Source organism: Microcaecilia unicolor, chromosome 2 (genome assembly GCF_901765095.1).
Source record: "Microcaecilia unicolor chromosome 2, aMicUni1.1, whole genome shotgun sequence".
NCBI classification, from domain to species: Eukaryota; Metazoa; Chordata; class Amphibia; order Gymnophiona; family Siphonopidae; genus Microcaecilia; species Microcaecilia unicolor.
This window is the reverse complement of record NC_044032.1, coordinates 305,110,515-305,127,047: the sequence shown is the minus strand read 5'-3', so window position 1 is coordinate 305,127,047 and position 16,533 is coordinate 305,110,515. Positions and strand designations below refer to the sequence as shown.

At 46.0% G+C, this 16,533-nt stretch overlaps 1 protein-coding gene across 1 annotated transcript in view; it reads left to right on the top strand.

The window, feature by feature from the left end:
* KDM4C (lysine demethylase 4C) overlaps positions 1 to 16,533 on the top strand; it is an 865,731-nt gene that overhangs the window by 116,576 nt on the left and 732,622 nt on the right. Inside the window, exons 3-4 of the mRNA XM_030194306.1 lie at positions 3,394 to 3,569; positions 15,037 to 15,151. Of these exons, the coding sequence (XP_030050166.1) occupies positions 3,394 to 3,569; positions 15,037 to 15,151 (291 nt within the window). The remainder of the gene's footprint in view (positions 1 to 3,393; positions 3,570 to 15,036; positions 15,152 to 16,533) is intronic.

Sequence of the window (16,533 nt, the reverse complement as noted above, 5' to 3'; positions counted from 1 at the left end):
AGATGATAAGACTGTGTGTCTTTTCTGTGTTGAGGTTTAGTTGGAATGCATTTGCCCATGAGTTCATGATGTCTAGGCTGAGCTTGATTTCATTGGTGATTTCTGTTAGATCATGTTTGTAGGGGATGTATAAAGTAACATCATCACCATAGATAAATGGGTTAAGGCCTTGGATGAAATCTTGATTGTGACTCATGTAGAATAGTGAATTTGTTTATATAGTCATTGAGTTGTTTGGTCACCAGTCCTTCCATTAGTTTGACTGCTAATGGGATAGATGCCACTGGGTTGTAGTTAGTGATATTGTTTGTTATTTTTCTTGGTGTCTTTTGGTATTGGGGTGAGCAGGATGTTGCCTTTATCTTTAGGAAAAATGCCCTGTTGAAGCATGAAGTTTAAGTGGGATGTGAGATCTGTTATGAAGCGGTGGGGGGGGGGGGGGGGGGGGCAGATTGTATTAGGTAGCTGGGGCAGGTGTCCAATTGACAATGGCTGTTGGAGTATCGTTTCATCGCCTGGGTGACTCTGTCGGCACTGAGGAGAGCGAAATTTGACCATATTCGGGCCGCAGGGTATTCACCGGGGGTTGGGTCTAGCCCATTCATGAAGTTTTCTATGTCTGTGTTGTCCTGAGGTAGAGTTTTGCGTAGGTTAACAATTTTTTCATTAAAATATTTGGCAAGGTTGTCTGCAGATGGGATATCAGTGTTGGTTGTGATGACCGGTGTTGTATCTAGTAATTTGTTCAAGAGATGGTATAGTTTCTTTGTGTTTTTGTAATCTGGCCCAATTTTAGTTTTGTAGTACAACTTTATTGTGTATTTGTATTTCCTTTGTATTTGTTTCCATGCATTAAGTGTGTGTTCATCTTGTATTTCCTTTGTATTTGTTTCCATGCATTGAGTGTGTGCTCATCTTTTATTTTTTTTTTCCATGCACGTTCCAGTTTCCTTGATTGGGTTAGTTTTTTTCAGTTCTTCATTGAACCATGGTGTCGAGTTGTGTCTACGTGAAGTTCTTGTTTGTAAGGGTGCTATTTCGTCTAGTGTGTGTCTGCATCTTTTGTCCCATTCTGAGAGGTAGTATATGGAGTCCGTTTGTGCTGTCCAATCGTTATTGTATATCTGTTGCCAGAAAGTATACGGGTCTATTTGGCCTCTCGTGGTGTGGGTTGTGTGTTCTCATATGTGTAGAGAACCCCTTTTCTGCCATTTTAGGGATGTGTTTAGTTTATAATGGTCAGTCCATTGTGTTTCTGTCCATTTATTTTGTGTTAAGATTAGGTTCTAATCAGTGGACAGTATGTATGAGATGAGGTCCAGTGTATGACCCTTTGTATGGGTTGTTTGCATGTGTGGCCATGTAAGATCACAAAACTGAAGGAAGTCCTTACATTCTCGTGTGTTGGTAGAGTTTGGGTCTTCTAGGTGAAGGTTAATGTCTCCTAATATTAGTATATTGGAGTTGGATACACATATATTTGAGACAAAGTCCATGAAGTCTGCTTGGCTTTCGTTCCAATTGAATGGTGGTCTGTAAAACAGGACACAATTGAATAATTGGATGCAGGCTGAACCACCAGACTACTGGCATTGGAGAAACAAGTTGTATGAGGTGCTGCTGCAGGAGCGTAGGGTGGTGGGATCCTCCCCAAAGAGAAGAAAAAAATTCTTGGAGATATGGGACGGTTATATCCCATCGCTATCACCGAGGGCACGCAGTTTTGTGTTAAATAGATTATGAAGGATGTCAGGAAATATATATACATATTTTAAAAAGTTGTTTTTTGTTTTTTTTTACTTTTCTTTTCTTGGGGGGGGGGGGGGGGGTGGCGGATTTTGGGGGGGGAGGGAGGGGAGGAAAAAGAGGAACTGTTTTGTATAAAACTTTGCTGAAACGATAAGGTGCATTGTTATATCGGAAATTGTTCCAAGTTCTACCTGGTTGTTTTGAACCAAAATGTTGTACCTGTTTAATTAATAAAAGAAGATTTAAATTAAACAGGACACAATTTAGGTGGTCGAGCAGGGCTTTATGGTTGATTCTGATTGAGACTATTTCGAGGTGGTTTGTTATAGATTCGGCAGTGGTTTCGATAGTGAGGTGAGAACGCTATATAAGTGCTATACTCCCTCCTCTCTTTTCTGGAGGTGAGAGGCGCTGTCAGGTCAATGTAGGGGGCCCGATACGGAGGGGGGTGGGAGCGGCGGTGGGGACGGGGGGAGGGGAGGGTGGAGGTTGGTTCGCACGATGTTCGTTTCCAGGCTCCAGCGACGGCGTCCGACAGTCTGACTCAGTTTCCCTTTCTGTTCCGCCCTCTGACGTCTTGACGCGAGGGTGGGACAGAGAGGGAAGTCTGTACTGCGCATTTGCAGGTGAGTCGGACACTTGCCGTTTATATGTTTGATTACTACTCTGCCCATGAAATGTTATTCCATTATTGTACTTCCTCTGTGTACATCCATATGCTGCACAAGCCGGCATGTTTAAAGTATAAGTGAGATTAAATAAAAATTCTACCAACAATAAAGAATACATGGATGCACCAGTTCACAGGTTTGTTTTGAGTGTACTAAAGATGACGGCTGCGTGGGGGAGTGGAAACGGAGATTGACCTAATTGGTGTCATGTTGAAAAACGTGTTGACGTTACTTGGTCTCCTGTCTATTAATCCTGCTTGTTTCCCCTCCATTCTGGCAGAAATGAAGTCTTGTAAAAGGAGGAGAGAGGCATGATGGCATAATTCTTTCATGTGCCTGGACTTCAGATTTTCTTTTGTCACAAGAGTACTTTGTGACAGTTAAAGATAAATCAGGAGAAGAACTTGTTTCCAAAAGTGATTGGAGGGTATCCCTTCGTTTAAAGGGTATGAAGGGACATTGAAATATAGGTAGGAACTCCATTGGTTTCTGGTCCTGGGCTGGATCTGTGTTCAAGTGCATAAAACCACATGACCTTTGCATGAACTGAATGTGTTTGATGAAAAAACAATCTTGGTAACAAAGATTTGACTGCACATATTTTTTCAGGAGTTGGCCTAATTCTGGTTTTGAATACATTTAGAGGAAGTCCAGAAAAGGGGATACAAATGACTCCAATAATATGAAAATAAATTTTTGCCTTCTATCTCTTGCCTTCATAAGTCTTCATGCATCTGGGTTCTGTTATCCCATGTGCAACTGATTTTTTGTAAAATAAGTTTTGCCTAATTGAACACCTATGTGTTCTTATGGAGCTGTAGATCAACCGAGGTTTGGGGTTTAAGTGCAAAACAGAGTAGATGAAACAAAAATTTGAAGTGTAGCAGCTTAATCTTTGTTATTTGGGGGGGGGGGGGGGCTTTCTCTTTTTCTACTGGTTTGTGTTTTATTTTCATACTATTTCAATTTTTAGGTGATACCACCAAAAGGCTGGAAACCGAAGAGACATTATGATGACATCGATGATCTGGTCATTCCAGCTCCAATCCAGCAGATGGTCACTGGTCAGTCAGGACTTTTCACTCAGTACAACATTCAGAAAAAACCAATGACAGTACAAGAATTCAGGAGACTGGCCAACAATGACAAGTATGTATAATTTCATGGTGGTAGTTAATAAGAGCACTCAAAATTTAAGTTGAATTGCTTTCTTAAGAAAATATGTTCCTTTCCCACACTTGAGTCACAGGGACTTCTGGACCGGTTAAGCAGGAGGCTTTTGAGGGCAGCTAGAAACAAAGCATATTCAAAAGAAAATATCCAAGTTTGCTGTCCTTTAAAAAAAAAAAAAAAAAAGAACTCCGTTCTGTCCTTCTACTGCATGTATATCGTATCCACTCTGTCTCCTCTAGGGCAGTGGTTGTCAACCCAGTTTTCGGGGCACATCTAGCCCTGAGGAAAATAAGGGATTAGAAGTGATTGGTTTGAATCTGGAGAAGTGATAAGTATGAGTCTAGATAAATGAAAGGCAGGATCCCTCCTCATACCATCCCAGGCTTTGCAGAGTATTGGTTTTACAGTCATGTGCACTGGTGTCTGAAATAAATGTACAGTTTCTTAATTTTCACATGCAAAATAAATCAAAAATTGTAATTGCACGATTAATCATGGCATTCAAATTGGCATATTTTGCTTTTCAAATTTTTTTGAATGTTGATTCAGACATCCTTTTGAACAAATGCTCAGTGTGGCTGATTATCCTTTATAACATGCTATTCAATTAGGGGTGGTCAACAATTAAAAATTTTAATCAAAATTGATCTTGATATTAAAATTTTTAATCACATGATTAGTTGAACCTCTGGACTGGATGGCTTGGTACTGGTAAATTCCTACTTCATGGCAATTTTTTAAGCCTGCTGAATATAATGAAAAGTTGTATGCACACACTTCCTTCTCGCAGCTAATTGCTCCTTCTGTACCACATACTCCTGTTATTTATTCTTTCCTGCTGCATCCTTCCCCTCCATCTCCCCTTCTGCTGCTAAACCTGTTACCCCTGTCACACAGACATAAGTAATGCCACACTGGGAAAAGACCAAGGGTCCATCGAGCCCAGCATCCTATCCACGACAGCGGCCAATCCAGGCCAAGTGCACCTGGCAAGCTTCCCAAACGTACAAACATTCTATACATGTTATTCCTGGAATTGTGGATTTTTCCCAAGTCCATTTAGTAGCGGTTTATGGACTTGAGAAACATCTCCAGATGGGACCTCTCTCTCAAATGTTTCCATATACTTTTTCAAATTCCATTCTAATAGGATACAGTAATAGGAAAGAAGATATTGTCCTCTATGGGGGTAACCAAGAATAATTTTGATCCTGTAGGAAATAATGGGTGTGGGCAAGACAGACCACTTGGCCTTATCCCTGCTTTGGGAAGATTTACATTTATATAGGGTTGAGACCTTTGAGGGATTGATAAAAGCTGCATTTCTAGCTATCTGAATATTTCCTTGTTGATGGTCTAAGATGACAGGGGTTCTCAAACCAGGCCTCGGGGGATAAGTAGCCAGTCAGGTTTTCAGAGTAGCCACAATGAATATACTTGAAAGAGATATGCATACAGTGGAGGTAGTGCATACAAATTTCTCTCATGCATATCCATTGTGGCTATCCTAAAAACCTGACTGACAGGATGTGTCTTGAGGACTGAGAACGCTTGGTCTAGGAGGAAGATGGAGCCTCATAAATTTCACTTATGCTCTTTTCTTGCAAGGTCCCAGTATAATTTTGTAAGTATATTTTTTATATTAAGTAGTGACCAAATATCAGTGATATTTGCAATGCCCAATATAATCTCTGTTTGGCATGTGGAAGCTCATTTCAAAAAAGTTTGTCAAACGTTTTTAGTGAGCCATATTTGACCACAAGTACAGACTGTCACTTTGATTGTTTGCCAATGGAATGTATTTAAATCATTCGATGAAAATCATATCCCAAGAAGATATTACTTTGAGCTTGGGGGTAATTCCATAAAGTAGGTGTTAATAGTTGCCAGTTATGCATGTAAATGTTAAGTAAACTAGCATACAGCATGTGTATGTGCATATATGCAATATTTATCTAATAGGAGACAACAGGATATTCTGTTGTTTGCTATTAGATAAATACCGCATATATGCAATAGCGCGTCTTTTACAGGTAGGCATGCACATGGGTGGACTCTAGGTGGGACACAGATTTACATAAGTGCTCTCACCTAATCACATACGTGCATATATGTAACCATCTCTAGGGAAAATGACTAAAGTCACCAGACCTGTGAGGATGTTATTAAATATAGTAACATAGTAGATGATGGCAGAGCAAGACCTGTACGGTCCATCCAGTCTGCCCAACAAGACAAACTCATATGTGCTACTTTATGTGTATACCTGACCTTGATTTGTATCTGCCATTTCCTTATCATCAAGCAGATGCAGCCATTACAGATGGTTTGTGTCCATCAACCAGCAGAGGGAGATAGAGAGCACACTTTTTTTCAGTGCTTCATACCAGCTTGCTCCACTGCCTCTCTCCAGTATTCTCTATCTCCCCTAGCAGAGTGGCTGCAGCTTCTTTGAGCTCCATCTAAAATCTGCCTGGAGGTTGCTCCTGTGCTTTTGCCAGTTGTTAGCAGGGGTGTTGGAGGTTATAGCAGCTTCACTTTAAAGGCACATAGGTTCGCCCTTTCCCTGCCTTACCCATACCTCCGTGGATGTGGACACATTGCTTAGCTTTCCCTGTCCTTCTCCACCAACAGTGGATGCAGGCACATAGGTTCGCTCTTTCCCTGCCTTTCCCACTCACCTGAGCCTCCGGAGTTCTATTTACCTCTGCTTTCCTCACAGCATTAAAAAAAAAAAAAGTCCCGTCGCGCTTTGGCGCTTAGACGCTGGAACAGAGGTTTTTCCTTGCCTTTTTCTGTGGGACCGGAGCTGTGATACTCGGTCCAGTGAGGTAAGAGTGTTTTCTGACTCCTATGGGGTGGGACCGCGATCGGGGCGATTTTGGCGTGAACCGCCATTTTGAATTTTACCGCTGTTTTCGGCGATGGCTGCGGACACTGTAAAGCGCTGTTCCAAGTGTGGCGAGCGCAGATCAGCAGCGGGGCTCTGTAAATCGTGCTGTACAGACGTTAGAGCCGGCTCGAGCATGGCAAGCGACAATTCTTCACGCTCTGAGCTGGCAGCGGGCGCCATTTTGAATTTACCACATGGCGCGACCTCCGCTGAGATGGAGAGTCCTGAGCCCGGGGGGAGGCCTCAGAGTGAGGCTGATATGGGAGCTACTAGTCCCGGCAGAGATCCGGGTGCCCAGGGTGAGTTTTTCTCCCCTGATTCTGTCGTCTTAATGCATAAAGCATACATGCTTAAAAGAGCTGTCCCACAAAGCCCGGCATGGGCCTCTTCTAATGCCCCCCCGGTGGATTCTAGCCTGGGTATGCCCTCTGAGGCGTTATTCCCTGAAAATTGACAGAATATGAAGCGCAGAAGGGCTCATTCCCTTCAGAGAGTGCTGCACCTCTATTCCCCCCCCCCCCCCCCCCCCCCCCCGTGGTCGGGCTGCGAGGATTCGGAGGACTCTGGCAGGCCTTCATGGTCTGAGGAGCCAGAGTCTGGTGCAGAAGTGACTCAGGATCTGGACGATCCCTCCGCGGTGAGGATTTTCCACCGTGATGAGCTGCCAGCGCTTATTTCTGATGCCCTGCAGGCTCTCTCTATTGAGGACCCTGCCAGTGGCACAGCCTCCTCTGTGAATCCTAGGATGGCTAGTACCAAAAAGCCTGCTCGAGCCTTTCCTTTGCTTGACTCCATCCAAGAGCTTATTTCGGCTCAATGGCCTGACCCCGAGGGACCTTTGAAAGTTTCCAGGGCTATGGGGCTATGGGGCAATTATACCCTCTGAGTGAGGAGCATATGGCTCGCTTTGCTATGCCTAAAGTGGATGCCCTAGTCACAGCTGTGACAAAGAGAACTACCCTCCCTGTTGAAGGAGGTGTTGCCCTTAAGGATATTCAAGACCGTAGACTGGAATCGGCACTTAAACGGTCATTTGAAATTGCAGGTCTTACTATTCGGGCGTCTGCATGCAGTTGTTAAGCTGCTAGAGCCTGCCTGGCTTGGTTGCAACAGGCAGTGGAACAGCCCGGTGATGGAGCGGAGCCCTTTTCAGATGTGGCTCCGTGGATGGAGTCTGCCTTGTCCTTTCTTGCTGACGCCCTTTATGATATTGTCAGAGCTTCGGCTAAACACATGGCAGTAGCAGTGGCGGCTCGCCGTCTTCTTTGGCTACGGCATTGGGCGGCGAACATGGCCTCTAAGCAAAGTTGCCCTTTCAAGGCCTTCTCCTGTTTGGTGAGGAGTTGGAGAAAATTGTGAAGGGCCTGGGTGAGGCTAAACCCCAGCGCTTGCCCGAAGATAGGCCTCGGCCTTCCTCTAAGGGTGCGGCGGTCCACTCCTCTTATAGACCTCGCTTCCGTGAAGCTCGAAGGTACCGCCCGGGGCGTTCTGCTGGGTTCACTTCTCGTGCCCGTTTTCAGCAGAGAAACTCCTTTCGCTCGGACAAACATTCCACAGCCACTGGCTCAAGGCCTGGAGTTCAGGGGCAACCCTCTCAATGATGGTGCGCCGGCCCTCCCCTCGAGTCCTGTCATCGGAGGATGTCTCCCTCTTTGCCGAGGAGTGGGCCAACATTTCCTCAGATCAGTGGGTCTTGGACCTGATCAGAGACGGTTACAGAATAGAATTCAATGCCCCTGTAAGAGACGTGTTTGTGGAGTCCCGATGCGGTTCTGCCGCCAAACGGGCGCGGTAGAGGAGACTTTACAAGGTCTGATTCAGATAGGGGCCGTGTCCTCGGTACCTCTCGCCGAACACGGCTGCGGCCGCTACTCCATCTACTTTGTGGTGCCGCGAAAAGGAGGGTCTTTTCGCCCTATTCTGGACTTAAAAGAATTAAACAAGTCCCTGAGAGTGCGGCATTTTCACATGGAAACCCTGCCCTCCGTCATTGCAGTGGTACAGCCAGGAGAGTTTCTCACGTCTCTGGACCTTAAAGAAGCTTACTTGCACATTCCAATTTGGCCCCCGCACCAGAAGTTTCTGAGGTTTGCGGTGATGGGAAAGCATTTCCAGTTCCGGGCCTTGCCTTTTGGCCTCACCACAGCTCCCCGCACCTTTTCGAAGGTTATGGTGGTAGTAGCTGCCTTTCTAAGGCGAGAGGGTATTCGGGTTCACCCGTACCTGGACGACTGGCTCATTCGAGCAAACTCTGCTGCAGAGAGTCAGCATGTAACAGCCAGAGTGGTCTCAGTACTTCAATCTCTGGGCTGGGTCGTCAATTTGGCCAAAAGTCACCTGACCCTCTCGCAGTCTCTAGAATATTTGGGGGCCAGGTTCGAGACAGCCTCGGGGTATGTGTACCTACCCGAGCAAAGGCGGTGCAAGCTTCAAAATCAGGTCCGTCTGCTCCTGAGGATGCCCCGCCCGCGAGCTTGGGACATTGTCCAGCTGCTTGGATCGATGACGGCCACCATGGAACTGGTGCCCTAGGCGAGAGCGCACCTGAGACCTCTACAGTATGCTCTACTCCAAAGATGGTCTCCAGTATCTCAGGATTACCAATGCAGACTCTCTTGGCTCCCTGCGGCCCGACTCAGCATGGAGTGGTGGCTCTCAGACAGCATGCTGCGGCGAGGAATGCCGCTGGCGCTCCCCGATTGGTGCCTAGTGGTGACAGATGCCAGTCTGAAAGGCTGGGGCGCACATTGCAAGGGGAAGCATGCCCAGGGTCTATGGACACCTGAGGAGTCGGAGTGGTCCATCAACCGCCTAGAGTTGAAAACGGTGTTTCAGGCGCTTCTGGCCTTTCAAGTGACCCTGGAAGGATTAGCTGTCAGAGTGATGTCGGACAACACGACAGCAGTGGCCTACATAAATCGACAAGGCAGCACTCAGTGCAGAGCTCTAGCCGCGCAGGCCGAACAAATTTGCCACTGGGCCGAGCTGCATCTACAGTTTCTGTCAGCAGGTCACATTGCAGGTCAGAGCAACGTGGAAGCCGATTATCTAAGCAGGCATCAGATCGATCCAGCGGAGTGGGAACTTGCAGACGAAGTGTTTCTGCAGATATGTGCCAAGTGGGGCAAGCCCGTGATCGATCTAATGGCGACAAGCACCAATGCCAAAGTCCCGTGCTTCTTCAGCAGACGGAAGGATCCTCGCGCGGCGGGGTTGGATGCCTTGGCTGAACCCTGGCCTCCGGGCCTATTGTATGTGTTCCCTTCGTGGCCCTTGATAGGGCGAGTGCTCCTGCGGATTCGGCTGCATCCAGGAGAAGTGGTTCTCGTCGCCCCGGATTGGCCCAGGAGGCCTTGGTATGCGGACCTCCGACAGATGCTCGTAGAGGATCCCCTTCAGTTACCTCTGGTTCCCAACCTGTTGTCACAGGGTCCGGTGACCATGGAGGACGCCGGACGATTTGGTCTTATGGCATGGCGATTGAGAGGGCGCAATTGAGAGGCAGAGGCTATTCCAATAAAGTAATTACCACTCGCCTGCAAGCCCGCAAGCGTTCCACTTCCGTGGCTTATGCCAGGATTTGGCGCCAGTTTGAAGTCTGGTGTGCTTCCAGAGAGATCACACCCCTGCTGGCTCCTGTCTCGCCGATTCTGGACTTTTTGCAGGATGGTGTACAAAAAGGCTTGGCCTATAATTCCCTGCGGGTGCAAGTGGCAGCGTTGGCCTCCCTGCGTGGCAAGGTTGAAGGCGTGTCTTTAGCTGCTCATCTGGATGTGGCACGGTTTCTTAGAGGGGTGCTTCAGCTCCGTCCTCCTGTGCGTGCACCTTGTCCAGCTTGGAACCTGGGACTAGTGCTGAAGGCCCTTCAGGGTGCTCCCTTTGAACCGCTTCGGCATGCTTCAGAGAAAGATTTGACACTGAAGGCCGTCTTGTTAGTGGCCATTACTTCGGCGAGACGGGTGTCAGAGCTCCAGGCGCTGTCCTGTAGAGACCCTTTTCTGCAGTTTTCAGAGTCCGGGGTCACGGTTCGGACCGTGCCTTCCTTCTTGCCTAAAGTGGTTTCAGCGTTTCACCTAAACCAACCTATTTTCTTGCCCTCCTTTGTCGAGGAGGAGTTTCCAGAATCTTTTGGGCAATTACACCTGTTGGACATGCGCAGGACTCCGCTGCAGTATCTGCGAGTTACTAACTCTTTCAGGACCTCTGATCATCTGTTTGTTTTGCTATCAGGTCCTCGCAGAGGGTCTCCAGCGTCTAAAGCCACTATTGCCCGCTGGCTTAAGAAATCTATCTTTTCAGCTTATTTGCTTGCCGGACGGCCTCCGCCTGATGCCTTTAAGGCGCATTCCACTAGAGGAATTTCCTCTTCTTGGGCTGAAACTGGAGCACTCTCTCTTCAAGAGATTTGTAGTGCAGCAACATGGGCTTCTAAGCTCTCTTTTGCCCGACATTACAGGCTGGATGTGGCTGCCAGGAGGGACGCACATTTTGGAGCGCAAGTGCTGGCGCGTGGTGTGGCTTGTTCCCACCAAATCTAGGGATTGCTTTGATACATCCCATCTGTAATGGCTGCATCTGCTTGATGACAAGGAAGGGAAAATTAGGTTCTTACCGTGATCATTTTCTTTCCTTTAGTCATAGCAGATGCAGCCATGATCCTTCCCTGTCTGATGCTATCTGCTTTAAATCTATTTCAGGTTCTGTTCGTTTTTCCTGGAGATTCCGTCCTTGGGAGAAAGTCGGAAAACAGTCTTCAGGATTCTTGTTCAATTACATAATACCATACTAATGGATGATAGGAAAAACCCCTCCCCCCCATCCTTCCTTTGGTCCTGGGAACTGGGTTCAATTCCCACTGCAGGCACAGGTAGCTCCTTGTGACTCTGGGCAAGTCACCTAACCCTCCATTGCCCCAGGTACAAATTAGTACCTGTATATAATATGTAAGCCGCATTGAACCTGCTATGAGTGGGAAAGTGCAGGGTACAAATGTAATAAATAAACAAATAAATACAATTAAAGAAGGATGACTTAATTCCCTCCAGTTTCATGTTTTGGAGGATGAGCTTATTCCCTCCAGTTATGTCTTAGTGGAGGATTAGTTTATGCCCTCCGGGAGGATGTTTCATTCCCTCCATTCTGAGTTAATGCCCTTTGTTGTAGGGCCATCGTTCGCTGTGAGGAAAGCTCATGTTATTCCTATTGCGGTTTGACATACTGCGTTGGAAGCTTCAAATACTGAAGAGAGGCAGTGGAGCATGCTGGTATGAGGCACTGAAAAAAGTGTGCTCTCTATCTCCCTCTGCTGGTTGATGGACACAACCCATCTGTAATGGCTGCATCTGCTATGACTAAAGGAAAGAAAATTATCACGGTAAGAACCTAATTTTCCCTTTCAGGACACAGACCGTAGAAGTTTGTCCAGCACTGTCCCCGCCTCCCAACCACTAGTCCCGCCTCCCCCCACCGGCTTTGCCACCCAATCTCTGCTAAGTTTCCGAGGATCCATTCCTTCTGAACAGGATTCCTTTATGTTTATCCCACGCACTTTTGAATTCCGTTACCATTTTCATCACCACCTCCTGCGGGAGGGCATTCCAACTATCCACCACTCTCTCCATGAAAAAATACTTCCTGACATTTTTCTTGAGTCTGCCCCCCTTCAATCTCATTTCATGTCCTCTAGTTCTACCGCCTTCCCATCTACGGAAAAGGTTCATTGGCGGATTTATACCTTTCAAATATTTGAACGTCTGTATCATATCACCCCTGTTTCTCCTTTCCTCCAGAGTATACATGTTCAGGTCAGCAAGTCCTCTCCTCATACGTCTTGTAATGCAAATCCCATACCATTCTTGTAGCTTTTCTTTGCACCGCTTCAATTCTTTTTACATCCTTAGCAAGATACGGCCTCCAAAACTGAACACAGTACTCCAGGTGGGGCCTCACCAACGATTTATACAGGGGCATCAACACCTCCTTTCTTCTGCTGGTCACACCTCTCTCTATACAGCCTAACAACCTTTTAGCTACGGCCACCACCTTGCACACTGTTTCGTCGCCTTCACATCCTCGGATACTATCACCCCAAGATCCCTCTCCCCTTCTGTACATATCAGACTCTCACCGCCTAACATATACGTCTCTCATGGATTTCTTTTCCCTAAGTGCATCACTTTGCATTTGTTCGCATTGAATTTTAATTGCCAAACGTTAGACCATTCTTCTAGCTTCTGCAGATCCCTTTTCATGTTTTCCACTCCCTCCGGGGTGTCCACTCTGTTACAAATCTTAGTATCATCCGCAAAAAGGCAAACTTTTCCTTCTAACCCTTCGGCAATATCACACACAAATATATTGAACAGAATCGGCCCCAGCACCAATCCCTGAGGCACTCCACTACTCACCTTTCCCTCATCTGAGCGAATTCCATTAACCACCACTTTCTGGCATCTGTCCGTGAACCAATTCCTAATCCAGTTCATGTCAGGTCCTATCTTCAGCCTTTCCAGTTTATTCAAGAGCCTCCTGTGGGGAACCGTGTCAAAAGCTTTGCTGAAATATAAGTAGATTACGTCTATAGCACGTCCATGATTCAATTCTCCGGTCACCCAGTCAAAGAATTCAATGAGATTCGTTTGGCACGATTTACCTTTGGTAAAACCATGTTGTCTCGGATCTTGCAACTTATTGGCTTCCAGGAAATTCACTATCCTTTCCTTCAGCATCGCTTCCATTACTTTTCCAGTAATCGAAGTGAGGCTTACTGGCGTGTAGTTTCCAGCTTCTTCCCTATCACCACTTTTGTGAAGAAGGACCACATCTGCTGTTCTCCAATCCTACGGAACCTCTCCTGTCTCCAAGGATTTATTAAACAAATTTTTAAGAGGACCCGCCAGAACCGCTCTGAGCTCCCTCAATATCCTGGGGTGTATCCCGTCCGGTCCCACTGCTTTGTCCACCTTTAGATTTTCAAGTTGTTATACACACTCGCTTCCGTGAACGTTGCTATATCCACTCCATTCTCATATGTATTTTTGCCAGTCAATCGCGGTCCTTCTCCAGGATTTTATTCTGTACTGGTAAATTCCTACTTCATGGCAATTTTTTAAGCCTGCTGAATGTAATGAAAAGTTGTATACACACACTTCCTTCTCACAGCTAATTGCTCCTTCTTTACTCCATACTCCTGTCCTTTATTCTTTCCTGCTGCATCCTTCCCCTCCATCTCCCCTTCTGCTGCTAAACCTGTTACCCCTGTCACACAGACACCCATTTCTCTCCTTTCCTACCGCTAAACCCCCAGTACACAAGCCCAGCATCCCCCTCCTGCATTTATCTTAACATTTGTCTGGCTCTTCATACGGTATCCGACAGCGATTCCCACATGCTACTTGCAACTGTCTTTCCTCTGTTATGTTATGCCAAAGTGAAATAGAATAGGCAGGGGAGAGAAAGCAATCTGTTTAGCAAATTTGCTTTTTCTTCATCATTATCTACATAGTGGTTCGCAGCATCTTTCAGTCTCACAATTCCCTTTTTAGTCATTCTGCTTTCACTAATATACCTGAAGAAATTTTTGTCACCCCTTCTTACATTTCTAGCCATTTGTTCTTCCGCTTGTGCTTTCGCCAAACGTATCTCTCTCTTGGCTTCTTTCCGTTTCATCTGATATTCCTCTCCGTGTTCCTCTTCTTGAGTTTTTCTGTATTTTCATGAACACCAACTCTTTAGCCTTTATTTTCTCAGCCACTTGCTTGGAGAGCCATATCAGTTTCCTTTTTCTCTTGCTTTTATTTACTCTCCTTACATAAAGGTTTGTGGCCCTATTTATAGCTTCTTTCAGCTTGGACCACTGTCCTTCCACTTCTCGTACGTCCTCCCAGCCCATCAGCTCCTTCCTCAGTTATTCCCCCATTTTACTAAAGTCAGCATGTTTGAAATCCAGGACTTTGGTTTTTGAGTGGCCGCCCTCCACTTCAGCCGTCATATCAAACCAAACCGTTTGGTGGTCACTGCTGCCCAGGTGGGCACCCACTCGGACATTTGACACACTATCCCCATTTGTGACCACCAGATCCAGCGTCGCTCCCTCCCTCGTGGGTTCAGTGACCATTTGTCTGAGCAGAGCACTTTGGAAAGCATCCACGATCTCTCTACTTCATTCCGATTCCGCAGATGGAACCTTCCAATCTACATCCGGCAGATTGAAATCTCCCAGCAACAGCACCTCTCTCTCTTTTTTTCCCAACTTTTGAATATCTGCGATCAGATCTTTATCTAGTTCTTCCAATTGTGTCGGAGGTCTGTAGACAACACCCACGTGGACAGAGGTTCTATCATCTCTTTTTAAGGTGATCCATAGCGCTTCTTCCTTTCCCCAGGTCCCTATCATTTTAGTCGCTGCGATATCATTTCTCACATACAGAGCATTGATGACATGTCATTTGGTGACGCTTTTTATAAATTATTAGTATATGGGAAAATGTATTTGACATATCTTGTTTATAGCTGGTGCAATTTCTCATTTTTTTTGTTTTACCTTTGCAGGTATTGTACCCCACGTTACCTAGACTATGAAGATTTGGAAAGAAAATACTGGAAAAATTTAACCTTTGTAGCACCAATATATGGTGCAGATATCAACGGAAGCTTGTATGATAAAGTATGTAGACCATAGAACCTTTTAATTTTGCTATTCATGGATGGGTTTACCATGTGCACTGGTGTCTGAAAAAATGTACAGTTTCATAATTTTCACATGCAAAATAAATTAAGAATTGTAACTGCAATTAATCACACAATTCAAAAATTGTAATTGCACGATTAATCATGGCATGCAAATTGGCATATTTTGGACACATGCATTTCAAATTTTTTGAATGTTGATTCAGACATCCTTTTGAACAAATGCTCAGTATGGCTGATTATCCTTTATAACATGCTATTCAATTAGGGGTGATCAACAATTAAGAATTTTAATCAAAATTGATCGTGGTATTAAAATTTTTATTCACATGATTAGTTGAACCTCTGAACTGGATGGCTTGGTACTGGTAAATTCCTACTTCATGGCAATTTTTTAAGCCTGCTGAATGTAATGAAAAGTTGTATACACACACTTCCTTCTCACAGCTAATTGCTCCTTCTTTACTCCATACGCCTGTCCTTTATTCTTTCCTGCTGCATCCTTCCCCTCCATCTCCCCTTCTGCTGCTAAACCTGTTACCCCTGTCACACAGACACCCATTTCTCTCCTTTCCTACCGCTAAACCCCCCAGTACACAAGCCCAGCATCCCCCTCCTGCATTTATCTTAACATTTGTCTGGCTCTTCATACGGTATCCGACAGCGATTCCCACATGCTACTTGCAACTGTCTTTCCTCTGTTATGTTATGCCAAAGTGAAATAGAATAGGCAGGGGAGAGAAAGCAATGCTGGGCAAGAGACAGGAGATACAACTTTTGATAAAGAGAGAGAGAGAGAGAGATGCTGCACAGGAGGGTTGAAGGATAAGAGAAGAAATGTTTGACCTGGGAGGGGAAAGAGATTCTGCACAGGAGAGGGAAGGATGAGGGAGAAATGTTGAAGATAGTGTTGGAGGGGAGGGAGAGATGCTGTGAGGAGGAGGAGAGACATAATAAATGTAGGATGCAAGGGAGAGAGAGAGAGAGATGTGGACAGTGGAAGAGAGGGAAGAAGAAAAGGAGGGAACGATGTTGAACATGGGACTTGGAGGAGAGTGAAGGAGAGATGCTGCACAAGAGGTGGGAAGAAGGAGGGAGATGTTGGATCCAGGGGCAGAACAGAGTGAGGGGGAGAGATGCTGGACTATGTATAGGAGGGGAGAGGAATGCTGGACAACGGGGGAGGGGGCAAGAGGAAAGAGAGAAGGGACAGGAAGATGTTGGGTGGGAGAGGAGATAGAAGGTGCAGATGCTGGGCTGAGGAAAAAGAGGGCACAAATGGTGGACTTGGGTGGAGGGAGGGAGACACTGGGAATGGTAGAACCATGTGAGAGAGGCCGAGGGGGCAACAAGGAAATT